The sequence below is a fragment of the Seriola dumerili genome, unplaced genomic scaffold (genome assembly GCF_002260705.1).
Source record: "Seriola dumerili isolate Sdu_G_001 unplaced genomic scaffold, Sdu_1.0 BDQW01001240.1, whole genome shotgun sequence".
NCBI classification, from domain to species: Eukaryota; Metazoa; Chordata; class Actinopteri; order Carangiformes; family Carangidae; genus Seriola; species Seriola dumerili.
The window spans coordinates 671,731-698,476 of record NW_019175495.1 but is presented as its reverse complement, the minus strand read 5'-3'; the positions used below and the strand labels follow the sequence as shown (position 1 = coordinate 698,476).

Sequence of the window (26,746 nt, the reverse complement as noted above, 5' to 3'; positions counted from 1 at the left end):
CTGCTCTGCTCTCAGTAAACTGGGGGATTATAGAGGCAGAGGTGGACAACACCTGGATTTGCAGGGTGGTGGTGGTGGGAGGTGTCCCGTCTGATCGGGATATAAGAAGTGGAAACTCCTCCTCAGCTGCCAGCATCAGTGAAGGCCGAGCAGCTGATGTGTGTGTGTCTGTGCGTGTGTTTGTGTGTGTGTTGGGGGTTATGGCTCTGTTCATGGACTCAGATTTCTCTCCACTGAAGCAGAACCAGCAGAAAGACATGATGGATTTTAGAGCGTTATTCGGAGAACAGGACCATTGTAAAGGTGAGTTAAATACGATCTACAGAATAATAATAAGATGAATTTTGCATTTTATTTCAATTAATTTATATCCTTGATAAATTTCATTGTTTGCCTCGTGTAGTTGTTTCACTCAAGAAACCGCAGCAGATGCAAATTAATCGATACGACAATGAAACAATTCTCTTTTGGAAGTAACTTCGATCAATGTGAAATTAATTAAACAGCAGAAGTCAAGACGAGAGAATTATTTTCAAAATAAAATTAAAAGATTATAAACAAGTAGCCTACGTGTTTTATGCCAATATTATTCTACTGTAAGCAAAAATTATTACCTGGAAATAAATAATATATAAATAATAAATAAATCCAAATATCTTCTAGATGTATTTGTAAATGGATTTTTTTTTTCAACATGTGATTTAATTTTAAAGGCCCAGAAAACGTTGACATAACATTATTGTGCTTTTTGACCATCTAAATTGAAATGTTTCTTCACCTCCCTTTTCTCTTCCTCCTTCTTATTTATTCTATTTTACGTTAATGTAGGTTATTTTATTTCATTTTATTTTGAAAATTTGTCTTCCTCCTTTGATTTTATATTAAAAGATGCGCGGAGTGAGAGCGCCGTGTCCTCCCCGGAGCCGGACCGAGCCGCGGGTCTGACGGAGGGTCAGAGGAAGAGGAAGAGGACCATCTTCAGCCGGGCCCAGCTGTCGGAGCTGGAGCAGGCCTTCGCTGTGACTCCCTACCCGGACATCACTCTGAGGGAGAGGCTGGCCGCGCACACTCACCTGCCAGAGAGCAAGATCCAGGTGAGTCTGCTGCTCCTCTGATTAGCTGCAAAACTCCCCAAAAATGATAAAACTATATTTTGAAAACATCAAAATATGACCGATCAAAGGTTTTGTAATTTATTAGATGTTGGTCATCAAGTTGGTGAAGTACATTATTCTCCACAGGTGTGGTTCCAGAACAGAAGAGCCAGGAGTATCAAGACTGGCAGACTCCCCAAGTCCACCAAGCCTGTCCTGGGAGTTAGAGGACCTGTGGAGTCCTGCTCTGGACCCATGACCTCCGCTTTCCCCACCCCAACCACCCTGCAGGACATATTCAGGCAGGAGCAGAACCACCACTCCGAGGACGTCCCGCAAATTTACTCCGACTGGATCCAAATCTACAGCAACCCTGTGTCATCTCCACCGTCCTCCTCGTCGCTCCACCACCAGCAGCCCCCTCTGGGCACCTGCTCAAAACCCTCAGAGTCTCGACCCTGGGAGGAGGAGCATCACCGGCAGCAGCACCTGGGACCGGCGCTCCCTGGTTTTCTTCCTAGCTCCTTTCCCCAGCCCATGACCAGGCCGCCTCACCACCACCCGGGCTCGTCCCGCTCCTACCAGGCTTTCAGGAACTTCAAGCCCCAGAGTTTGGTTCCATCCGGGGCTCATCAGGCCGTGTACGGAGGCGGCACCGGGGGCGGAGGCGTGCACGCCTCTGTGGACCAAGTAGTCCCCTCTCACCCTCAGCCGGTGTACTGGGAGGTAACTCAGGGCCAAGGACATCACCACCACCACCATCATCACCACCCACAAATGGGACCACAGACCTCCATGGGGTACATCTCAGACCTGATCTACAACGCCGCCATCGTCACCAACTTTCTCGAATTCTGACGACCCTGGACGTGAAGCATGAGCCGCAGAAAATGATCAAACTCACTGAACATTTGTGTCACATCCCCTTGTATTTTCCTCTTACAACACTTTCAATGTCTCAGTCTGTCCCGTGTGTTTCCAGAGGTGATTGTACGTCAAACAAACCTGTAATATACAACATATATATGTGTAATTGTTGCGTTGTCGTTGGTTTGTCTTTGTTGTATATTTTAGGGAATAAATTGATTAATTTCATCCCAGCTCCGAGTTCAATCTGCTAATTGTTCCTGAAGCAACACAGTCTTGGTTTTTTAGGATATTTCTCCAACCAATAACGATCTACAGCTGCTATTTCTCATGGTACAAGCAACATTTTGCAAAGAATAGGCCGGAAATGGAGAGATGAACATACAACCATGCAAATTTACAATATTTCTAATGCAAAGGAAGAAAATGTGATACTTGCTATCAGTCTAATTGTGCATTAAAAGATCAAAAAACTCAATCAAAAACCAGAGCATCAGGAAGGATAGCTGGTTAGCAACAGGAAGCATTAAAAGGACAGAGAGTCAAGAGACAAATGATGAATCGACAAGTCGGCCATGAGATGGAAAAGGTTGCTCGCTTGCTAACTCGTTTTTCAGGCACATAATAGAGTACCGCCCCCCCCACCCCTGGAGTACAAGTGCATGGTTGGAAATCACTGGAGTCGAGGTAGGCCCGGTGTTTAATGTAAATAATGTAGTTATTGAGTAAAGTTCCCAAAAAGAGGAACCAGAAGTCTCTGGGTGAACATTGCTTTGACTGAAGACCCTCAGTCTGTATCAATCTGCCAAAGGTCGAGAGCAATGCCTCATTCTCCTCAGTATGTTCGGAGTCTCATGTTTATTTATTAGTAAAGAAAAGATGACTGGAAGGCATCAAATCACCGGTCGACCGGCCTCCTCCGTGGAAACACTTTGGTTCATGTTCATGGATTCTCCTCACAGACGCCGGCTCCTGTTTTCCTGCTCTAAGCTGAACTGCGACATGTTTAATGCTGCGACCCCGCCAGTATTATCCTTCAAAACATCCTGATTAAAATGATTCCTTGTGGTAAGATACCATGACAGGAATAATTATTTTCTAAGTCAAAATAAATTTTTTTCATATCTCCCTGTTCTGTACGTATCAGGAGGGTTAGCTGGACAGAGGGAAGGAAAAAAAAAAAGAAAAATAAGAACTAAATTAAAGCCAGAGCTCAGGGTCTATCAGCTTACAGGCTCTGTAATTCTGCCTGGATTTAAGTTTTGAAATATTACATGAGAGGTATAATACAGAGGCAAATATGACAGACAGTAGCGCCCACTGTTCGTCCAGTGCTGGACAGAGATCTCTGCATATCATAATCATCTTTAATACCAAATAATCTTTCAATAAACCTTTAATCCGGGTGTCAAATCTCAGATCTTAGGACGATACTTTTTATTTTGTATTCCAGATGTAGTTACATCTTTTAATCCTTCCACTGATATGACAGGAGTTGACAAGAGGAGGATGAGGATAGTTTACAGAAAAATATGAATTCATATCTGGAGGAGGGATCAGAGAAGAGCGATCGTCTGTCTCCTGTCGGAATTGTTCAGAAATAAGAAATAAGGTGTTATTGTTCGGAGGATGTTAAATCTGTTGTCATGGCTGCTGTAGTCCCGGGATACAATAACTGTTTGTTTTTTTATGTGCTGATCGGCTCTGTAGTTGAATTGAAACCAGATCAGCAGACAGTTAATATCACATCTGTCAGGTGGAGATGGATAATAAAATAATTCAGGAACAGTCGGTAAACAGTATTACCGACTGATGCCACAGCTGACGGGCTATTTAGAAGAGTCAAAACAAGGGAAACTATCAAAATAAAATAAAAAATAAAATAAAAAATAAAAAAACTCAACCAAAGATGCACTTAACAGCTTTTTAAACAGCTCTTCATTTTTGTGAAACTGCTCTTCCCACAGTCAAGAATAAACGTTCACATTAAAACACAAAAGCTAATAATAATTCTCTTCATCATTATAGTTTTTGGAACAGTAACATTTCTTAATTAAAACTAAACACAAAGTGCAGCTGAAGCTCATGGGAATGTTGTTAGCTTTGTCATAAAGTCTGGAAAAAATTAAACATTAATCCTGATGATGGAGCCAGATGGAAAGTTAAAGTAATAGTCGACTGGTTGACTTTTAAACTGAGCGATACTAGAGCTGCTATGGAGCAACATGTGAGGCTACATGGGAAAGTGGTCTCACACTTTGACACCACTGTATATAAACTAACCCTATACTCAGTACATCCCAGTACACTTTAACATTACCACAATCACAGCCTCCACAATGACCATTAAAATAAACCAACACTTCTCAAACAGATTCAGTAAATAATGAACATTATATATGAAGGAGGATTTACTGCAGGCCTGTTCCATTATACTGCATTAGTTTCATCCAGGTTCACCTAATACATATATATGAATTAAAACTACAAATCAAGGACATTTACAAATGCTAAAAACAAATCAGCCCTTTATTTAAAGTTTACACTTTGAGGTTCAGGTGAAAGGTTCAGAGAGAGCTCTATGATTTCTCTGCTTGGGATCAAAAAGAAGCACAAAAGTTGAGGATATCTGAGAATTATTTCAGAGCTGGACGAGATCTCATTTGAAAACTTAAAAGGAGAGTCATTTCAGATTTTGTGAGTCTTCTTCTCCTGCGAAAAAAAAAAAAGAGAGGCAGGAGAAATAAGCTATAGTCTCATTTCTGTTTCTCTCAGATCTCAGAGTTCTCCAGGAGGAATAAATGAAAAACTTCTGAGATCACTTTTCTGATTTTCTTTTCCTCTGGAGCCACAAAGGGGTTCAGCAGAACTCCCCAACAGCTGTAAACAGACTTTAGTGCGTCAGATTGGTGGAGTTCCCCTTTAAGGGACCAACAAAGGATCATGGATCTCTGTTTCAAATCTAATGGCAGTTCATCCCAGAGCTGTCAAGACATTTTCAGTCAGGGTGGTGGAGCAGCTGTTCATCACTCTCATCTCCAGAGGAAACTAAGGACAGCACGTCTAAAAACTATTAAAATGTGTCACACTGTTGCACTGAGTGAACTTCATTACCATGAACACACACACCGTCGTTTACTATGAAACGTGTATTAATTTACAGCTTGAGGAGGAACCATTGGACTTGGTGTTGAGTGGCACAGACAGGGAAGTAATAAAGTCCTGAGAGACGGTCTGAGGGTCGTTTTGTTTTTGTGCCGTTTGTTGACAGTAAGAAAACATCGATTTCATTTTGGGCGATTCTCACGTGTTTTACCGTCAGGTCATAGTGCCAGAGTGTTCTCACATTAGTGTTCTTATATCTGCTGCACAGAGTGAAGGAAAGGAAAATATACTCTATACGAACTGGAGCTAATAACTTCACGGATTAGCTTGAGTTAGCATCGATGATTTTATTAAACACATAAATACGATTCCACCTGAGAACAGATGGAGGAAATCATAAGAAAATGAGCGACAGTCATTTTCTATAGGACAGGAGAAAGAGGAGGGAGAAACACTGGAGGCTGTAGTTTCAGGAAAAGTATGAAATACAAAATAATTGTAAACAAATATTTAAAAAAAGGTGGAATGTCAGATTAAGCAGTAGCATCATAGTAAGTGAAGGGGCAGATAATCAGTCCTTTTAAACCAATTTACTTCCTTGTAAAGTTCCAGCTTCCATTGAGCGGCTCTACTGTCATTAACTTGTAAATTCTCAGTAACTTATTCCACAGTTTTCCTCACAAATCAAAGACAAAAAGTCCAAAGTGTTTCATTGCAAAGTGAGATCTCTGTTCTGAATCAGAAGACATGATGGGGCAGCTCTCAACTGCTGCTACGGTTCTCCCAGTTCTCCCTCCATGGTCCGGACCAGGACGTACAGCTCAGCGAGGCCGACTACAGAGGCAGCGATCACGGCTGAGATCACCCGCTGGGAAGCAAGTCAGGAACACAGAAAGCCAAAGTTGGATGACTTAAACTCAACTTAACAGGTGACAGGAGGGAATCAAACACACTTGGATTTAACAGCCTGTGGTGTGAGCTCATCAATTACCAAAATCTATGGTTGCGTTGAATTTAATTGCCAGCTCTTAATTAATTACATGTCTGTTGGAGTTAGCTGGGTGTACCTAATAAAGTGGCAACTCAGTGTATGATAAGTTAAATGCTCTCTTACCGCTGTGGTCTCGGTGAACAGATACTGACTGCCCATGTAAGAACAGGCGAAAGCAGCGACCACTGTGACCAGGAAGTTGAATACGGTCACCACCACAGCTTTGACTGATCGCACTGCCCAAAGAAAGAGGGAAATAAGTCAATGTCAGTATGACGCCACACAAGTCGGCTTCTGTTTACAGTAATTCAGATAGTATAGCAACACAAAATGAATTCAGGTGTCATGAATGAATCTGGACATGTGACGAACCTTCCCGTCCAAAATCTGCTAATGTTCCGTTTCGGTTGATTTCCTGGCGACAAACACAGATTACACTTCATTACACTGTGAAATATGTGCAAATCTTTATTTCGTCTGATAGAAAAACTTGCCACAAAGATCAGAACTGTAGATATGAAACACCACATGTCAATAGACAGAGAAAAATGATCTCTAACACGTCTTGACCCTGATACACCAGACCACAAAGATACTTGTATCGTTAGCGTATAAGAGTTTTCACCTGAGTGTTGACGTTACGTGTGATCCTGTTGTATTCCTCATTGGCCAGTTTGGCTTTGATCTTCTCCAGACGTGCGACCAGCTCTGGGTTCTGGAGGGAGAGAGAAACATCTGGCTCTAGTGTTACCTGTTTCCAGCTGTGGTCCGGATGACAGTGGTTCAGTTTCAGACAAACTTCTCTCCCTGAGTTTACCAGCATTATACAGCACTTACATTATATAGGAGTAACTGCTGAATCAAGATGTCATATGACTCTTGGGTAATACAATACAATTAAGAATAAAAATAAATTCTTATTTTACATATGATATGATAATAATTGATTTGAGACCTTATCATAACTAATAATTATTTACATTTGACTTCAGATCTTTTCCTGTCGGTGAAATCCATCTATTATCACCTGAAAAACTGGAGTTAATGCAATTCCAAGCAAGTAAGAAGCTTGTTTGCTGCTGTGAACGCAGCATGACACCAGTGGATGTCACAGGTAAACAGACATAAACCATAACATGACAAACATGTGTGTGGCTTCACTTACTCTGGGAGGCTTCACAACCTCAGGCAGGTGCAGTGAGCTGTCCTCCAACAACTCATGCAGGTAGAAAGGATGCCCTGAAAAAAAAAACAAACGTAGCATGTAAATTCATTGCGTATTACTGACTTAAATATTGTAATACAACTCAAATTATTAAATTCTTGTCCGCAAGACTTGAGTGACACAATTTGTGGAAATGCCTCACATTTTTTAAGACACATTTTTTCAGATTTGCTTTAATCATCAACATTTTACCAGTCTCCAAAAGTTCACATGTTATAAGTAATGTTAGGAAATATTTTCATTGTACAGTTACTGATAGACAGTATCATTAGGAACCGTTTAACTTGTTACAGACTTTACTACCTTCGTCCTGGAGGTATTTCTGGAGTTTTCTTGCTGTACTGAAGGACAGAGTTGCTGGTTCTGGTTTTTGCACAGTCTCCTCCAGTTCTTCTCTCAGTCGTTGTGGCAGAGACGAGTCTGTCTTTTTCAGTAACTCTGTCACTTTACGTCTGAACTGATCTCCGACGACAAATGACGAGGCCATGGTTTTAACAGAAATTACTGACTTTATGCGAAACAGCTATTTAAACACCTCTATTTCCAGGCTAACATAATACACACACTATCAAGAGAAGGAGGAAAATATCTGTACCTGTTTTAAATTAGTACACATTAAGAATTAACCATTAATAACAGCTAGGGGAGAAAATATAAGACCAAGGAAGCAGCCATATTGTTTACCTTGTGACACGATGACGTATTCGCTCACGTGACCAACTGGGTAACATTTTATTTTAAATTGCGCATTTTTTGAAAAATATTTAAAAACCTTGGTGAAATATTTGTTTTTATTCGCTAAGTGGACAATGACTATTTATCAAATGTTAAACTTAAATATTATTCGCTACGGTACGCATGAGCCCTTTTGGTGCCTTCACGGTCTCGTCATAAGCTCCGAAAGCCAAGTGTTGAGGATCTTCAGGTCCGAAGTGTTTTAATGAAAAAACAAAATTAAAATTTAATCAAAATTGAATCGAAGAAATCGTAAAACGTCAGTCAGTTCTTAACCATAGTCTACTACCAATACAATGAGATAATATGAGAACTAAAATTATTATTCACATCTGACATTTCCATACCATCAGGACTTATGCAAGATAATAATAATGATGAAAGTCGGCTAAAAACTCCACAGTCCTCTTAATCACCCTATTACATTTTTAATAGTTACCGTTTCCATCTACCGGTATTTTAAACGGAAAATACAAAAACAGAAAATAAAAATGGAAGTTATGTTAAACATTTATTCTCGTAATTACGACTCTCCAGCATTGCACTGAAAGCAGCATCACTATCCCTGCTGTTCATGCGTGTGCCTGAACGTGCCAGGCTAGGAAAGATGGCGGCCTCTGCGTTACGCCGAGGCTTGTTGAGCACTGTCAGTAAATACAACAAGAAACACACACACAGAATACTGAGTGTCGCAGACACCAGTAGCGGGTTCGAGGCGTTCAGACCACGGTTACAATGCCGAGCCTGCGGTCTGCCCGGCGGTGTTCAACAGAGAAGGTTCATGTCGTCACGGTAAGAGACGCAGCCGGTGTCCTCCTCTGTTAAAGCTAACATGCTAAAGACTTTAGCTAAGTACGAGCTCTCCAAGATGGCACCGTGAAGACACTGGCCACGTTGTTGTTGAGTGGACAGATGTCCCGAAGCGGGGCCTGCATTATGAGCCTGGTGTGTAAATATGAACTGACATTTAGCAACGCGAAGTGCGAAAAGGACAGTCGTCCTCTGTTGCTAGCTAGCTAGCTAGCAAGGTAACCAGCCAGCATGGGTTGAGCAACACCTGACTGCGTTCAACCTGCTGACTCAATACATGTTAAATCATAGTAAGAAAAAGTTTGCTGTCACTGGGTAAGATTCACCTTTTATGAAGAGTGAGATTAGTTGCTTGAATTGAATCAAGTAAAACTGTAAATTATGTAGTCGATATATATATGGGAATGAATGCATTGTTAGTTGGAGGCATGTCCTGAGTTTACCTTCCCTGATCACTGTATTTATGATTTAATGTTGAAGCACTGATTGTTTGCATAGTACTATTACTGTATAACATCGCTCTGTTAGCACATGGTAAAAGTCCTTCAAATTACTGGTACACCTTGTGTAATCATTTTTTTCTAACGTAACATATGTGCTGTTAGAAACTCACCACCATGTCATTACAAAGTACTTATTTTACCTAATCTAAGTGAAGTTTGATCATGTGTTGCATGTAGCATTTCAGAGTGGCACTGTCATTAAGAGAGCCCTTCATAGGCACACTTAAATCAGATATTGTGTTTTATGAATAAGCTTCAAAAGGTATAATTTTGCATTTCAAAGGTCCTTAAGAGCAAAATTAAAAAAAAAAATAAATAAATCAGCATGCTTTTAATGAAATGTAGACAAACTCTGGAAATGGTTCAACAAGGTAATAGAAGCTGTGTGTAAAGTATATTAAAGACAATTTTCACCTGAATATTTATACAATAAGTACTGTTATATATCCTACCTGTAGCATAGGTTAATGAATTATTAACAGCAGTGTTGTTATGTATCATTAGTCTTTTTGCATAACCACTCATAGACTTAGTTTGTTATGCTCAACAGCGAGACTCAGTTTATGCTATGCTTCATAAAATATGCCTCAGATTTACAGAATGGAACCTTTTCATTAAACAACACATTTCTGTGTTTATTAAAGTGAAATCCCAGATGATGCTTGAGCAGCTGCAGTTACATAAAATGTCCCTGTCCTCAGTCCTCAGTCCTCAGATGGCACTAAGTAGGTAAAGTGGCTTAAGCTTTTCCTGCATAGTCATAGTTACTTCAATTAAACACACCTCTTAGTTTTCAGTGTCTTTAAAAGGTTGTGTTAACGAGCAATAGTATTGATCTACATCTAGTTGTAGACATAATTATTGTGAAGTTTTAATTGTACGCTCTGTAAATCCCAGTGCATGCAGTGCTTTTTTTTCTATTCAAACATTTGTTAATGGTTCTCACAGAAGATTATGGGAACCTTAAACCTCCATGTGATATTCTTCCATTGTAAAATAATCACTTTTATAACTTTTTGTATTGTACTTGACTCCTAAAAATCCTAAGGTGTCATCATGGGCAACAAATTATTCATCTTAACTTAATTCCCTCCTCTTCACAACAGATATTTTGACATGTTCTCTCATCAGAATAAACACAGTTGTAATAACAAAATTGTCCTAGTGTGTAATGGCAGTAAATATTGGTAGGTGATATGGATAACAACCTCTCACAGTGTCTGTCACACTATATGTAAATTTTATCAAAATATAATCAAACATGTTGTGATATTCTGCAAATTCAATAAAGTAAACTGTATATAGATAAAACTGGAGGGTCTGATTTTGGTTAATCTAGTAAATCAAATACCTGAGAAACTGAGATAAAAGTGCAACAAACTGCAGGAGTAAATCCTGACTTTCTTTCCCTGATACTGTCATTGCACTAAGTGCTCACATTAGTCTCTGAAGGCATCTCAAAAAAAAAATTACATAATTAAATTCCATTAAAATTTAAATTCAAAGTGACAAGTATAGTGTAGTGGTGTAGTCATAGTGGTGTAACCTTCTAGAGCTCATGTTTCTGCTATAGCTAACATTTCCATTCTGAACACATATCCTGCGTTTGTTTATATAATTCAGACTCAAAGTGCTGCAGAAATGAAACCCCCATCACACACCATGACCAAGCAGTTTTTGTTTTTTTTTGCCTCAGCCAGCCCGGACATGTGGTGAGGGCTTACAGACTTAGTGCTATGATTAGTAACACGGGAACAGTCATGTAGACTGTGCACACTACTGATGATATTTCAGGAATTTAGCCCAGACAATTGCTCTTGAAATAGTCTTAGATTTTCCAGCGTTTCTTTGTAGTTGCGCAGGTGCAGCAGTTTCTGTCAGCTACATGCTCAACTTCTCTGCTTGGGATTCACACCAGCAGCAGCAGCAGCAGTGACGTGTGATGGAATAAAAGGAACTTGGCTGTGGGCCAGTGTAAAGAAAAATAGTGGATCTATTTAATTTTGCAGCTGCCTTCATCCGATCAACTAGGAAAAGGTGTTGAAAGAAATCAGCTCAGGGCAGGACAGGAAGAAAGAGGGGCAGGGTGTCGCCCCTGTGAGAGAGAGAGATAAGGTGGGTGTACAGGTGGGTGAGTGACCCCACAGTGGTTGGAAAGCAGCAGCGATTCAGCACCACCTTGTACCTCCAACTTTAGTTTATGTAACCGCATGGGGACAGTGACACAGCGATGTGAAGTTGATAGTTCCTGTGTGTATTGGCTAGCTCGTTGACCAGGGGGAGCTGTCGGCTGAAGTCGGGTCCAGGTTTTGCAATGTGTTGGCTATATTTAGATCAGGTTCTGTGTGGCCAAAGTGTATTGACATTTCTCAGATTGTTGCAGAGGTAGAAACAGAGCAGTAAAGCCCAGTTAAAACTGTGAAGAGCTACTCAGGCCAAGTGCTGGGGTGTGTGTGAAGTGTTGTGAAACACTGATGCATTCCTGGGCTTTTTTTTTTTTTGCATTGTTTTGATAAATGTTGGAGGTGTTTGATTCTTTTCAGATGAAATGCAATAATACAGAAGTCCATGAAGCAAACAAGAGAATAATGATGTTGATTTTAACATAATTTCAATCCTCACGAGAAAACTTGGCACACAGGATTTTCATGCGTCTGTGCTGGTGGCAGTCATGGCTGGAGACATTATGTTTTTGGATGTCCCATTGTGGGGGAAAGGAAACAACATAGAACTAGATGTAATTGGTTAAGAAAAGTTTTTTTTATTTGTAAGGAGATAGATGATATTGATACAAACAATAAATAAGGTCAACTAAAAGGGGAAACGGGGGGAACGGATGCTGTTAAATCAAAGAACCAAATAAAACAAAAACAGGACTGTAGATAATCAGGAGTTTTAAGCTAGTAACTCAAAGCTAATTCGCTGAGAAGTTTGACACAATCTCATCAAAACTCAGTAACTACAGGAGGTATGTTGTTTCAGTCGCCCCGAATTACAGACTTATATACTGTCAGTCCAAATGGCATCACCTTCATCGTGGGCCAAGTGCCAATGTGAAAATTATCACATCTTTGCTGTAAATTGTTAAACATATACATGTATTGATGAATGGATCCCCCATTTTGTTCGTGTTGTGCACATACACCCTGCTGTCAGTTTCATGCTCGTCCACTAATTTTGCAGTTGGAGGTCGTGCACCAGCAAATGAAGCAATGCTCCAACAGAAGCTCTGAAGAAGAAGACTGCTAGCAAACAAACATGGACGCACGCTAGTTAGACTTTAGTTTTTAACATTTTAAATATGACGCTGCCTTTACGGTCTTTACGATTATATGCAAACAAGTAGAGATGAAACCGTTTGTCAATTGACCGAAAACTGTGATACTTATATGTGAGGGTTCGCTGCCCTCCTCTCGTCTGTGTTACAGTAAACTGAATCTCTTTAGGTTCTGACTGCTGGTCAAACAAAACCAGCAGTTTTAATATGATATTTTTTTTTACTGTTTTCTGACATTTTATAGACATAATGATCCATTAGTTGCTGCTCCAATTACTATCTTGCTAATATAGTTAAATGCCATTGCCCCAACATGAACTGTGGTGGTATTTTATGTTGGGCAAAGAAACTAGTTTTCTCCTGTTTTTTGCCCTTTTTCATGCTCTCACTGCAGCGTAGCATGAGATCATCCGTGATTTTTAACTAGAGGTAATTAACAAGAGCTCATGTCTTTTCTTAAATGTCAGGATTCTGTTTTTTTCACACGCTAAAAATCAGGCTACCTGGTGATTATTTTTCTGCACTACACCCATGGTATGAAAATAACCTGAAACCAACCTGCTGTGAAATATGAAATCCCTCTGTCCATATATCCACCTCATTAATCCCCACTCTTCATCTGTGCTGTGAAGATTAGCTTTGCAGGGAGCACAGAAGAATGCATGTTATTTATTTGAAGTGACCAGCTGTTGTTGTCACTGGTAACATGTACTGTAAGTCTGAGTGTGTGTGTGTGTGTGTGTGTTAGGAGGTTGAAGGCGAGGACATGGAGATTAGGTCAAATTGTATTTCTGTTTGTTGATGTCTGACAAGAGGAGATGTTTTATTCAATCTTGTCAAAGTTGTGATTGAGATTAGTACTGAAGGGAAGAGCGAGGCGGCAGGATTGTCGCTCCCTCCTATAGGGACGGATGTAAATCGTCTCTATAGGAGGGAAAATCCTGAAACCTTTTCTTGTCACAGTCAGATTTCCTGTCGAGTCTCTGCTGGGACTTAGAAGAAGTTGTTTGTGTTTGATATATGATCAGTGTTTGTGCAGCATGCAGACCTATATGTTACTCTGTTGTCATATGCTTTTCTTCTCATGTCTTAACATTGTTTTTTTACACACGCACACACACGCACACACACACACACACACACACACACACACACACACGCACACACACACACACACACACACACAGAGGGTCCATTGTGTAATGGTGTTGCCTGTATTTGGCAGGAACAGGCCTGAAGGGAAGATTTTGGAGACGGTGGGAGTGTTTGAGGCCGTGAAGCAGCACGGAAAATATGAAACGGGACAAGTAAGACTCACACACACACACACACACACACACACACATTCTACAGCAAATCATTTAGGTCAGTTTCAGACTTGTTTTGGAGTATTACTGCACTGCGTGGTGTGTATTTAAGTTTTGATAAATGAGTAAGTTTGTGCGTGATCCAGTCGACCGACTGTAATCCCATCTAACTTATGCTTTATTAAACCTCCTACACACGTAATCCCACATCGACTTATCCCCTCTCTCCTTGTTGTTGTGCTCTCCTCAGCTCTTCCTCCACAGCGTGTTTGGCTACAGAGGCATCGTCTTGTTTCCCTGGCACGCCCGGCTCTATGACAGAGACATCACCCCTCCCATGTCTGACAGGTGAAACCTCCGTCTCTGGCTGCAGGCCGGACCATCGGGCTCTTATAGGCTCTGTTTGTGTGGGAGACTGTTCATAACGTAGATCCCGTTGTCTCTGACTTGCTTTCTTTTCTTCCCTCAGCAAACCTGAGCCCCCGGGAGCCCACGGGTCCAAGGAGGTGAAGGGCAAGACTCACACCTACTACCAAGTCTTGATTGACACCAGGGACTGCCCTCACATAGTAAGTTACTGTAGTTTTCCTTTAGGACCACCAACTGCTACCTCACATCTCAGACACATGTATCAGATGTTTTAGAGGGAGAAAGCAAGTTCAGATGATTTCAGTAATTAGTATTTTGTCATTATTCATGTAAACTCAGTGTAAAAATCAACTTGTCACGACTCTTTGATGGACAAACTAAACAGTTTCCTAATATCTTCACGATTTCTCGTTAATTATCAACCTACATATTAAATAATACTGATCAATCTGCCGGGAGCTCATGTTATATATTGGCCTGGTCATTTCTCAGTCTAGCTCTGATACTGAGTCACTGCTCTCAACACACGAGCCTCTGTCTGGAGGAGAAGGCTGCTTGTTTTTCCTGTATCAGCCGCTTGTTAGTTAGACACAGTCACCAGTCTAGATCTCACACACTGACTCTTTGCTTTGATCATTTTTACCCAAAAATGACGAATAAAGTGCAATTTATTCGTTTATTTGTGGGACTAGTTAGACATTTCAAACCTGTTAACTTACAGGAACATAAGAGGACTGATGATGGATGTTGGACAGATACGATTGGAGAGGTTGTCAAATGTTGTGGACAATGATTGGAGATGTATTAAAGTGACAAAGCCGTCACTGTGGTAGGATCTAGCTGCGGCTGTTCATTAGTGTCTGAGTCAGCCGTTGTGTGACTGTTGTTGTTTTGTGTTTCTCAGTCTCAGAGGTCTCAGACAGAGGCCGTGACGTTTCTGGCCAACCATGACGACAGCAGAGCCCTGTACGCCATCCCAGGTACCCAACCTTACACAGACTTCACTGATGCATCACTGACACGCCGGCCACACATTACTATAGGTGGCTTTCATGAGAAATGAGAAAAAGCTCCCAGTTTGTCAATTCCACTTTTGAAAACATTCAGATTCTCAGCGTTAATCTCAACTCTCGCCTCACACAGAGTTTGTTCCTCGTCAGCTGTTTAGCTCCGTAGAATATGAAACTCTCCTTTCAGTTGGTTGTAATTGTTCAGTCTCATCCACATCTGTTTGCGTGTGTGTGTGTGTGTGTGTGTGTGTTTTCATGTTTTCTTCAGGTCTGGACTACGTGAGCCATGAAGACATCCTGCCCTATAACTCCACAGAGCAGGTCCCCATCCAGCACGAGCTGTTTGAGCGCTTCCTCATGTACAACCCTGCCAAATGTAAACGCACTCCCACAGCCTCCACTCCATCACTAATGTCACTGTTATCTCGTAGAGTCATAACAATATGTTCTTCCAGGTTAAATATTGGTTTTATAAGCCCTAAATCTCTGCAAAGATGACACCATGTAGATGTCGGATGAATAAAAGACAACAGAAAACAAGACAAACAAAAAACTGTCACATGTAGATTCACCGTTGGTTCAGAGCGGCTACAGGCTCCGTAGCTCACGAGAAAGAGATTTTATATTCTACATATTTGTGTGTTTCGTCCTCGTCGCCTGTAGCTCCTCCGTTCACAGCCAGAGACACTCTGAAGGCGTGGCAGGAGAAAAACCACCCCTGGCTGGAGCTCTCAGACGTCCACAGGGAGACCACCGAGAACATCCGAGTCACCGTCATCCCCTTCTACATGGGCATGAGGGTAAACTAATAATACTTTAAAAACTCAGTTACTGTTCCGCCTTCCTTAAGCACATCCTGAGTCACGCCGCTACTTGGCCTCTCTGTCGTCCATTCAAATACTAATGGAACTACTTTCTTGTTCTCAGGAGGCCCAGAACTCCCATGTTTACTGGGTGAGTGACGTAGTTTTATCTGTGGGGAACATCGTGTGGAGTGGTTCAATTCATGGAGGCTATTAACCCCGCCTGTCCCAGCAGACTCTGAGTATTAACACATTTGTGTGTGTGTGTGTGTGTGTGTGTGTGTGTGTGTGTGTGTGTGTGTGTGTGTGTGTGTGTGTGTGTGTGTGTGTGTTTTCCCGACAGTGGCGATATTGTATCCGTCTGGAGAACATGGGCAACGAGGTGGTTCAGCTGAGAGAGAGACACTGGAGGATCTTCAGCCTGTCAGGAACCCTGGAGACGGTCAGAGGTCGAGGCGTCGTAGGCAGGGTCAGAACACACACACACACGCACACACACACACACACACACATTATCCTTTCTGACGACAACATTAAGCTAGAACCACCACCTCGCGGTTGTATCCTTCTGCCAACCAGCCAAAGTTGCAGGAAACATGGTCACGATCTCCCCTCTCTGAGTTACAGCATTGAACAAAGGTCAGAGGTGTTTTTGCAGAACATTATGACATCACAGCGAATTTGACCTTTGACCATTTGGATAAAAATTGAAAATTGTCATCACTTCATTTTATCTTCATAGAAATTGAGTCATGATTAGTGCATGAATTCATGAGTTTTACGGGGTGACGGTGATCTTTGACCTTTGACCTTTTGAACACCAAAATCTCATCAGTTCATCTGTAAGTGCCAGGGAATGTTTGTGCCCAATTTTGAAGCCTTACTGAGATATCACGTTCATTAGAATCGGACATATGGAAACATAAAGCCTCTGACTCTGACGTGGAGGCATAACAACACGCTGAGATCACCTGACTCTAGACCAGCCGAGCCGTTACCTGGTGAAGCACCGTAGATGCCGACAGATGCAAAGATTGTGTCTTGAAACGCGACATCTGGAGGAACTGAAGCCCGTGTTCGTGTGTGTGTGTGTGTGTGTGTGTGTGTGTGTGTGTGTGTGTGTGTGTGTGTCTCGCAGGAGCCGGTGTTGTCTAAAGAGCAGCCAGCCTTTCAGTACAGCAGCCACGTGTCTCTACAAGCCCCCAGTGGTCACATGTGGTGAGTTTTACTCTTTCACTCATCAGCTCACTCTTACACGCTTCCTGTCTCTCTCTTAACGTTGTGATGTACTGGATTTATCAGCACAGGTATTCACTCATCTTTCCTGTTTGTGCTCAGGGGGACGTTTCGTATCGAAAGGACTGACGGCTCCCACTTCGATGTTCGCATTCCTCCTTTCTCCCTGGAGAGCAACAAGGACGACAAAGCCCCCCCCGCTGGCTACACGTTCTAACTGCGATTAGTCACCTGCCACCTGGGGACGTGCCTGGGTTGTCTAGAATTGTCCTTCCTCTGTAACATTGCCTCAGCCCTCAGCATAAGACTAGCGCGAGTCAGGTTAATGCGAAGGGAAAACACAGTGTTTTTCTAGATCATCCGCACGCAGGCCCACCTCGCCCCCTTTTTTCTTTCCGTCAGTGCACCCAAACAGCAGTATGTCATTAAATCATATAGTGTATAAAGTCGATGCGCCTTCACTCCTGTGTCGTGTTTGAAGAGACATGCACAGTCCTAGTGGAAGACACCTGGGAGGCAGGGAGGGGAGTTAATGTTGCCGAGCGGAGCCGGACACGCTCTGCACGGAGTAGCTGATCCGTAGAGTAGGTTGGCTTTACAGCGGGAGAAATCCCCGCTGAGCTTTGGGGTCATGGAACGAGCAGCGCCTCCAGCTGAGCTTACTTCAAATCAACCAGAGAGCCACCATCACTCAAACCACACGTCGACACGCCTCCCTCCATAACGACCTTCTCGTTGGGATTGATCAAAACATCACACGTGACAAAAACGATCCTACCACTCATTAGTGAAGTCGGACCTCTGTGGAGCGTCTGATTGAACTCTGGGCCGGTGACAGTGCGGAAGTATTTATGTCTTACAGCACTGAACCACAGTGTTTGACACTGATCAACAGGAAAAGACTCTTAAATATCAAAGTGAATTCAGATCTCTTTAAATGACCAGAAGTGATAAATATAATATAACAGTAATTTCAGCAGTAAGAACCTGGAGCCTGTGTGGCGAGGTCTCTCTGTGAGCCTCGTGCACCTGAACGCTGCAGATTTTTCCCCCCGATTCATGAGCGTAAAACTCCTTCCTCTCTGTCAGGACGCATCACATTTATCCACGTCACAGCGTTAGTGTTGTTGCTGCCACCACCAGGCTTTATGCTGCGTTCATAGCAGAGATGTTGTCTGCGACGTGTTTGCGACTTGTGAACGTTCACATCGAAGGACAACTCAAGATGGTTGTATGATGACAAGAGTTGGTTTGTGAGGGTTAAAAGTACTGCATGTTAATGATATAACACTATGTTTAATTTAAGTTATAAGTTTAATTACACTGAACGTTGGACAGTAGCCATGTTTGTTTATTTTTCAGGTACTTGCGTATCTTTAAACCCTGCGTGGATCTTTCGTTAAAAACTTTCTGTCGTTATTATGACTTGGACATTAAGTCGGAAACCTGGAGTTACATTCACTCCATCGTGATGTGAGCGCAGTTTTATAGTGGGAATGGTTGATTGATGCTGGGGCCTTTTGTCTTAACATAAAACATATCCTTTAATTTGCAAAGTGTAAAGTTTTTAATAAACCTGTCACAGATTTGTTTGAAGACGTCTCTTGTCTTCATGATGTCGTTGTTACAAGCTGTTAAACTCTCCACATACGGCTTTATTTACCCTGATATTGTGTGTCACACCTTGACTAAACCCCAGTGGTCTCCATTCAAATAACGATGTGACTGCTCCAGTGATAATTGTGAGTGTGTCACAGGAAATGAAGTAATACTTAATGTGTTTTATATTTGTATTTAATTTTGATCTTTTTTTTTTTTTTTATAGAGATCTGGTTCCTCTTTGACATACAAGTACAAAGTTTTCTTGATCAGTGTTTCTATTTACGTCCACTGTGATTCAGTGGTGTGAAAGATCAGTCTAAAAAAACAAAAAAAGAAAAAGGCAACGAAGGCTGAATCCTCAGTAGTGCATGTGTTCACGGCCAAATGTGAGTCCTTCCCTTCCTGGAAAGGACATGAGGGTCAGGTCTTAGTTGTCTTTGAATAGCTAACACAGCACACCATAAAGTAATTAAACCAAGCAGTTGGCAGCCGGTGTTGTGGCTAAGGAGAGAGAAGTGTGTGTGTGTGTGTGTGTGTGTGTGTGAGTGAGTGAGTGTGACATACTCATCTTCCTCTCTGCAGCCTGATCCATGTAAAGACCAGAATGACGTCTTCATCCTGTTCACATAAGCTGGATGTGTTTTGTTTAAGGCCGACTGTTTGACTCCGCCAGCAAGAAAAGTTTTTGAGCCGAAAAAATTTCTCACTGGTGACGTGAGAAAATAAAATAAAATTTTTTGTTTTGATAAGTGATTTGAAGAAACTATGATGGTTGAAATACTACTGTAAATAGAGATGTAATTAAAGGCAAAACAAATAAATATACCTTTTGAAAAATACATCCGGATATTTGTTGTCTAAGTTTGTATTTTACTCACTTGGAGAGCAGCAGGAAAAAATCTATTAAATCTTAATCCATCCTGCTTGGATTAATATTTATTATTTTTTAAACATTTAACATTTATATAATGAGTCAGTTTATGTAGTTCATCTTCTGACTACGGATATATTTTGTTGTATTTTAACCGCAGGATAATTACTGTTTATGAATGAATTCCCAACAACCACCACCAGATGTCATTGAAACACTTTCCCTGATCACTGGCACATATAAATCACCAATGTGTGCCATGTGATCATCACATTTACTGCATTGAACGCAAACTTATTATATTATAATAATGTAATATATATTATATTACGCATCATTTTCACGTGATCTCTTATATTAAAACTGACTCGTCCATATGCATCTACTAGAAATGAAACCACATCCATGACTTCATCCTGGCTTGATGTTCGCCCTTTGAATAAACAGGTTCTTCTTCTCCTCCATGCAAAGACCGAACTTGATAGGAAAATCAGTCGGTTTAAAATTAATTAATTATCTGCAGAGACACAGTGACACTGGAGGCCATTTACAAATTAGTACGTTTGCTCCCAGTGTTCAACGCTGCAGAAAAGGTCGCCTATTTATAAGGTTAAACTGTAGTTTTGCAGGTTTTCTGGTCGACTTCCGCCAAAATAAGATAGCCAATAACGTGAATTAAATTAGTTAAAATCGATTATTGAAACTGATAATTTGAAGATGAGCTTCATGCCGATTTTAAGGGAAGACTAAACAGGATTGTAAGAGGTGTGCGTCATCTTAACAACATCTACATATCTCTGCCAATGAGCAACGCAACACTAAAATGACATATTTATTAATGGACTTTGGTGCACCGCCTTCCCACAGCAGACAGGGCGTCATGTGCAGGAGCTAAGAAACTGCAAAGTTGACTGTGCTCGTGCCCCCCCCCCCGCCGGTATGGGAGGGAGGGTTTCTGCTCACGTGCACTCGCCGCGCGCCCCCATTCAGTTGAACAGAGGGTGCGATACATAATTCAGTCCCAGCAAGGGGACACCTCACAGTCTCTACCCTCCTGTGTCAAGCCGCGGATCTGCAGCCCCTCCACACACGCACACACGCGCACAAACACACGCACAAACACACGCAGCCCCGTGGACCGAGGCGCGGATGCGGCTGTTCCCCGCTCCGGAGGATCAACCTTGGAAGAAGGACAGACGCCGCCGTTTGTTGCAGGTAAACGCAGGACTTCCAGCGGCTGAGGAAGGACGGGGCAGTCCGTGGTGATCTACAGGAGACGTAAACACTGCCATGCCCTGCTTCATGCACCACTTCCCCCGATCCGCTCCTCCCTCCTCCTCCTCCTCTTCCTCATCCTCCTCCTCTGGTCCAGGACGGAGGTCTGTGTTTTGAAGGATAACAGCAGAGGGGAGTGAGGACAGATCGTCGCGCTGCTGTCGAAGGTAAATATTTTTGCTGAAGTTGTGTTGGGATAGGAAGCTGCGGCGGGCCACGGTCTCCACTGTAGGCATCCTGCATCCTGACTCTGCTGTTCTGCGGCCATGCTGCAGGCAGCATCCTCAGACCTGTTCCCGACTTGAGCTTCACTCTCCAGGATTTACAAGTTCCCCAAAGCAGAAAAACTACCACAGCTACTTGTTATTGTTTTGGAGCTTTGTTTTTCTACTCTTTTCAAACCTCTGCTCTTCTGTGTAACTGAGTGACATGAACATTTTTATATAAGCAGTTTTGAATCTGCTTTGCTTCAGGTCTCAGCCCCAGACTGCAGATTTCATGAAGATGTGATCAGCTGCAGACATTTTAATGCACAAAGTGTCTCAAACATTAACCAAACCTGCCTCTGCTCGCCTGCTCGGTGGGACCAGTCTAGCTATCGCCACAGTTCACATTAACGCAGCACCATGGGGGCCAAGCAGACCAAAGGCCAGGAGCCCGGAGGAGCCAGCCCTCAGCACAGCTGGAAGAGGACGCCCACCAAGGAGCGGGGAGACATCTTGGCGTCCCTCATGCTTAAGTCAGGGGACCGGCTGAGCCGTGGAGGGACGCCGCCGCCGCCTTACCAGCGGCGCATCGGCATGATCCAGGAGATGATGCTGATGGCCAAGCAGGGCAAACAGGACGAGGCCACAGAGATGCTGAAGACACTCCGACAGGTAGCTGCTGTGTGTGTGTGTGTGTGTGTGTGTGTGTGTGTGTGTGTGTGTGTGTGTGTGTGTGTGTGTGATGAGAGTAAAAGCTGTGAAGAGTCACAGGTTCACATTTCTAGACAGTAAGATCACAACATCCTGATTTGGCTGCTTTCCTTCCTTTATCCTTTCTCTTCTGAGAGCGTGCAGCTTCTCCCTCAGTCGATGTCATCACTGATGCTCAGACTGACTGACTGTTGACACGCTGACTAACCTGACTGACTGACTGACTGACTGACTGACCACCTCTCTGTCTTTGTGACTGAACACAATAACCCCTGGCTGGCTGGTTGGGTGGACCTGTGGTGCTCAGCCTTCCTCTGCTGCACCGGTTCAGTGTGGAGACTCCTACAATTTATAGCCTCTGTATTTCAAGATGTTTGTGGCGCCTGGCTGCTGCTGCTGCTGCTGCTGCTGCTGCTGCAGAGAGGAGGAAAAACTTACCAGCAGACAGAAAGAATCTGGTGAGGTGGGAAACAAAAGGGGAAACAGGAAAAATTAAAATGCCAGTAGGTGAATTGAAGCTAGAAAGAAAGGGAAGAACTGGGTGAAACAGAAGTGAAATTATGAGAAGCTCATTTGAATAGATGTTTATTATGGAGATAAGAAGGAAACGAAGATGAGCTGAAGAAGATAGGATTATGAGCACTCATCTCTATAGATGACGTTACATTATCCATAAGCTGCCAACGTTCACGGTTTATCCCCCTATGACTCAACCACAGGGAACAGCGCCCCTGGCTTATACACACACACACACACACACACACACACACACACACACACACACACACACACTGCTTTTACAGTGTATTGTTAGGGCTTCGGAGATTTCCATCAGTTCCTTTCTGTTACTATTTACAGTTTTCTAATCAAATCCATTTAGGTCGTTAATCCACGAACCAATGGCAAACCGTGGAGCAAAGCAAACAGGCTTAAAGATGAAGGACACCTCTCCATCCATCATCATTAGGGCCGAGGGATTTACCATCTCTGCCGCTGGTTCATTAAGCCATGATACCCCAGAGGAGAACCACAGTTTCCAGTCTGAAATCTGAGACACAACAACGCAGCAGTGTGGTTACAGTCCCTCCCACTCAGCACAGGTTCTGTGTGAAAAAACATGGATGAAAAGATAGTTTTTAAAAGTCTATGTTTCGTATAGTGCGGAAAAATAGACAGTTCATTGTTTGGCCAATCAGCAGAAAGTAGACAGTTTAAAAAAAAAAAAAAAAATTGCAGTTTATCACTTTGTTTTCAGGAGTGCGATAAGAAAATAGATGCCTTAATAGTATCTGTGCGTCCAATCAAAGCTGGAGCTAGTAGGTGTTAGCCTATCTTAGCACAGCAGCTAGCCTGACAGTTCAAAAGTACATCTAAAAACACCTTTGGTTGCCATGGAAAGCCTCACGTGGACCAAATCTTTTGGTGCTTTTGTCTTTTTATATGTGCACTTTTTTATGCAGCAGAACTGAGCTACGGCCGCCATGATACTCTGCAGATTGGCAGAGTGAGTACGATGGATTACCCGGCGTGAAATGAGGAGCGGCTGCGTCTGTGTTTTCATTGGAGCGTGGCCTCGCAGCAACATCATGGACACGGCCATCGAGGTGGACGGGTTAACTCAAAACGACAGGGAATCATTGCTGCCTGGTTGGATGGGTGTCAGTGTGTTTTATTTCCCTGAGGAAAGGTGCACTAGCGCTGTGGTTGTGTCCAAACGTTGTGCTCTGCTGATGGAGTTTACAGTCATTAAGTGGCGGCCATATTATATGTTGAGGGAGTTCATCGCTGTTGTTATTGTAGCGGTCAGCAGACACATTCCTCATCAACACTGCTGACGACTTCAATCATGCAAATTTAACACGAGGAAATCCGTGTTTACATCCAAGTCGTTGCTGCTAATGTTGCTAAAGTAAGAATGTTAATGTTAAACATATGTGTGGAAATGACTGTAAACCTGAACCTGGACTTATGAAGCAATCTATCACGTTCAGTATCTGAGTATTTGTATTGGTGCCAGAGCAATACATTTTTCAGTACTTTAAAAGGAGCTATTTGTAAGTTTTGCTATTGCTAAATAGCTAACGATAGCATCAACAGCTGTTTGCTTACGAGTCTTTGCAAGAGCTTCAGCCATCGTTGCGTTTACAATACAAGAGGTTAAAATTCGTCGTCTGAGCAGCGCTACTTCTTCAAGGCAGACTGGACACTACAGTGACTCGCTATCGGAAAGTTATAAGACGGGCTAGTGGTTAGCTGGTTAGCATGCTAACGTCAGTAGAAGAAAAGAAGGGATGGCAATAGAAGCAAAACAAAAATAATGCTAACGTTAGCTATGTAGCAATAGCAAAACATTTCATCTGATAAAAGAACAGGAAAACAAGATTTGACTCCGAGCTACTGCTTTACTCTGAATATTGAGGTGCAACACTCATTTACAATCAGCACAGATACCAGTAGTATAAATGTGCTTAAAAATAAAACACTTCTTTTTACTGAGTGTTTCCATTTGACAGAATGAGCTGCATTGTTTTCAAGTACATGTGATTGATATATTTTTTTTTCTATTATTGTATTTTGGCTCATCTGAAGAGAACAGCTGACAGACCTCTTGGCTGTTTCAAGTATCTCCCTTTATGTAACCTCACCGTAACATATTTTAGGCGTTATTTGCAAACAGCCACTCTCCACTGAACCTCCATTACAGCAGCAGATACACAGATACAGCCACCGGGAGATTTGTGGTGAGCTATAAAGCCTCTATCAGCACTTAGTGGACTTCTTCTCATCAAGCGACTTGTAAATCATTTACATACTTAAGATATTTCCTTGTCCCATCAGCATGTCCCTTCTTCACACGATGAACTGGACAGTGTTATTTATTTGTGGTGTAAACGGGAGTCGACATGGTTTCGCTTTGATCCATCAGGGCGATGGGTCAAGCTCCTCCGACCTCTGGAGGATTTTTTCTTGCTGTTTGTGAAGCTGGGGATTAATGGAAAAGTAAACGACAAGCGTGACGCACTTCAGCTGGGTCATAGTTAACAATGTGTAGATTCACTAGATGAATGTGAATCCTTTGTTTTGTTGTTTTTTTTATCAGCAGAGAGCCGGACGGACTGAGAAGGATGAAAACAACATGTGTTGCTTCATATTTGCCTCTTTCTCTCCCAAAGGTACTGACACACTGCAGATGATAACAGGTTTTCATGTTGGGTCATGAAGGCAAAATTGGACTGCAGTCACAAACCCATCAGTCACATTTGCCGTCCTATTCTGGAGAGATTGTCCTCTGGCAGAGCGGTACAGGACGACCAGACCACATGATGAATTGGATAAAGACAATTACTGAGGATAAAGAGAGCAGAGAGGAGACAAAAATGTGTTTGGGGAGGAGGAGGAGGAAGAGAGAGGAAGAGGTGGAGAGCGATTACTGAGACATTAGAAGAGATTACTTGGGAAAGAAAAGGAGGAGAAATGAGAGAGAGACAGCTAGCGTGTGAAAGATGTGAGACTCACTCCTTGCTGGTTACCAGGTTCTCCTCTTTGTTTCCTGGAAACCATGGCGATGGCCGGAGAGCTCAGACTAAACAGACACTGATTAATCACGCAGGAGCTCTGTTAAGAGCTAATGGGAAGGCCACCTTCTTAATCACCGCCCTTCAATTAACTTGAAACCAAAGCCAGCATCCCTCCACCCCCCGGCTGCTGCCTCGGAGCTGATCGCTTCACAAGAACCAACAGTGTCTTTGGAAACCTGCATGGGCCTTAGATTTATCCTCAGTGGTTCCCTCAGCTGTCTCCAGGCTGCTGTCTGCGGCTACATGAGATTTTTTAACTCATCCTATGGCGTGTGATCGGTGTGTTGTCAGATAATGAGAGGATATTGTGTTGTGGTCGAGACTGAAGCTGCCATTGGCCAATGGCTGTTGTTGAAAGCCGCTGGGCGTCATATTCTGATTCTAAATCCCTGCTGCTTTTTTCTGTGAGGCTTGTTTGTACAAGTTGGATTCACCAACGTTGTGAATCGCTGGTTTTTAACCTGACGACTGACACCTGTTGATGAGGAGGGGCATGTTTTTGAGATTTGATTGATGTGACAGTTACTGAGACACAGAGGTGAAGCGATTTTAATTTTTTATGTTTTTTTTAGAAAAACTTGACAAAACACATGGTGTGTGTTTCCACTGAGGGATGTTATGCGAGGTTTTCTACGACAGGCTGCCTCTCGGTTCGACCTGGCTTCCTGGGGCATGATGCAACAGGCGCCACCGCTCGTGTCTCCATTTCAATTTTGGAAAATTTTGCTTTGTCGAATAGTCTGAAAAACCAGCTCATGCCGCTGTGTTTCTTTCTTTCTTTTCAAAATTCATGTGTTTCCATTACTTGTTTTTAAGTTCGCTATTTCAAATTATGTTGGTGAATGGAAATGCACCTATAGTGACCAACATTAAGGGACAGCCACTGTGATGTAGAAGCTGCTGAAATAGAATAATAAAAAAATACTTCTCAGTAAATTGACATGATGGTGATGAGATGGTGAAAAGAATATTAATTTTTCATTATGTTTGTTTTAGTTTTACATTTTATTTTAGTCAATTTTTGTACCATATTCTAACTCCAAATTAATTCAGGTTAAAGAATTAAATGTCCCATCCAGTGTAAAGGTCTCTGTCCATGTGTAGTTTGATTATAGATCAGGTCTAGCTTCTATATTAATACTGTGAAAGTATCAAAGCCTCAGTCCACAGA

The 26,746-nt window shown here is 42.4% G+C and overlaps 4 protein-coding genes across 5 annotated transcripts in view; 3 read left to right on the top strand and 1 right to left on the bottom strand.

Moving 5' to 3' along the window:
* The first annotated feature begins 200 nt into the window (after positions 1–200).
* On the top strand, positions 201–1,952 carry sebox (SEBOX homeobox). Its single transcript, XM_022767646.1, has 3 exons — positions 201–303; positions 889–1,094; positions 1,242–1,952. Exons 1-3 carry the CDS (start codon positions 201–203, stop codon positions 1,950–1,952), a joined length of 1,020 nt encoding a protein of 339 aa, XP_022623367.1.
* A 3,446-nt stretch (positions 1,953–5,398) lies between these two features.
* On the bottom strand, positions 5,399–7,981 carry tmem199 (transmembrane protein 199). The gene is made up of 6 exons (XM_022767622.1): positions 7,586–7,981; positions 7,223–7,296; positions 6,683–6,772; positions 6,430–6,472; positions 6,181–6,293; positions 5,399–5,934 (listed from the first exon to the last, which is right to left on the bottom strand). Exons 1-6 carry the CDS (start codon positions 7,767–7,769, stop codon positions 5,839–5,841), a joined length of 600 nt encoding a protein of 199 aa, XP_022623343.1. The 5' UTR covers positions 7,770–7,981; the 3' UTR covers positions 5,399–5,838.
* Positions 7,982–8,534: 553 nt separating this feature from the next.
* poldip2 (DNA polymerase delta interacting protein 2) lies at positions 8,535–18,928 on the top strand. Of its 2 annotated transcripts, none has more exons than XM_022767618.1 (11): positions 8,535–8,809; positions 13,833–13,914; positions 14,165–14,262; positions 14,384–14,483; positions 15,188–15,263; positions 15,562–15,669; positions 15,957–16,093; positions 16,221–16,247; positions 16,440–16,565; positions 17,235–17,314; positions 17,435–18,928. In XM_022767618.1, exons 1-11 carry the CDS (start codon positions 8,592–8,594, stop codon positions 17,547–17,549), a joined length of 1,167 nt encoding a protein of 388 aa, XP_022623339.1. In that variant the 5' UTR covers positions 8,535–8,591; the 3' UTR covers positions 17,550–18,928. The 2 variants fall into 2 exon arrangements, with proteins under 2 accessions (XP_022623339.1, XP_022623340.1); XM_022767619.1 differs by having other exon boundaries at positions 8,537–8,809; positions 13,839–13,914.
* Positions 18,929–21,706: 2,778 nt separating this feature from the next.
* The window catches only part of lrrc75a (leucine rich repeat containing 75A), a 47,984-nt gene continuing 42,944 nt past the window's right edge, over positions 21,707–26,746 (top strand). The window contains exon 1 of the mRNA XM_022767634.1: positions 21,707–21,958. Within this exon, the coding sequence (XP_022623355.1) occupies positions 21,707–21,958 (252 nt within the window). The remainder of the gene's footprint in view (positions 21,959–26,746) is intronic.

What these genes read in the sequence shown, in the direction of transcription:
- sebox (XM_022767646.1), top strand. Translation starts at nt 201, where the DNA reads ATGGCTCTGTTCATGGACTCAGATTTCTCTCCACTGAAGCAGAACCAG. An exon ending in AGAACAGGACCATTGTAAAG is followed by an intron (nt 304 to 888) that starts GTGAGTTAAATA and finishes TTATATTAAAAG; the next exon opens with ATGCGCGGAGTGAGAGCGCC. An exon ending in TGCCAGAGAGCAAGATCCAG is followed by an intron (nt 1,095 to 1,241) that starts GTGAGTCTGCTG and finishes TATTCTCCACAG; the next exon opens with GTGTGGTTCCAGAACAGAAG.
- tmem199 (XM_022767622.1), bottom strand. Translation starts at nt 7,769, where the DNA reads ATGGCCTCGTCATTTGTCGTCGGAGATCAGTTCAGACGTAAAGTGACA. An exon ending in GAAATACCTCCAGGACGAAG is followed by an intron (nt 7,297 to 7,585) that starts GTAGTAAAGTCT and finishes TTTTTTTTTCAG; the next exon opens with GGCATCCTTTCTACCTGCAT. An exon ending in CACGTAACGTCAACACTCAG is followed by an intron (nt 6,473 to 6,682) that starts GTGAAAACTCTT and finishes GTTTGTCGCCAG; the next exon opens with GAAATCAACCGAAACGGAAC.
- poldip2 (XM_022767618.1), top strand. Translation starts at nt 8,592, where the DNA reads ATGCGTGTGCCTGAACGTGCCAGGCTAGGAAAGATGGCGGCCTCTGCG. An exon ending in AGAAGGTTCATGTCGTCACG is followed by an intron (nt 8,810 to 13,832) that starts GTAAGAGACGCA and finishes TGTATTTGGCAG; the next exon opens with GAACAGGCCTGAAGGGAAGA. An exon ending in AGCCCTGTACGCCATCCCAG is followed by an intron (nt 15,264 to 15,561) that starts GTACCCAACCTT and finishes TGTTTTCTTCAG; the next exon opens with GTCTGGACTACGTGAGCCAT.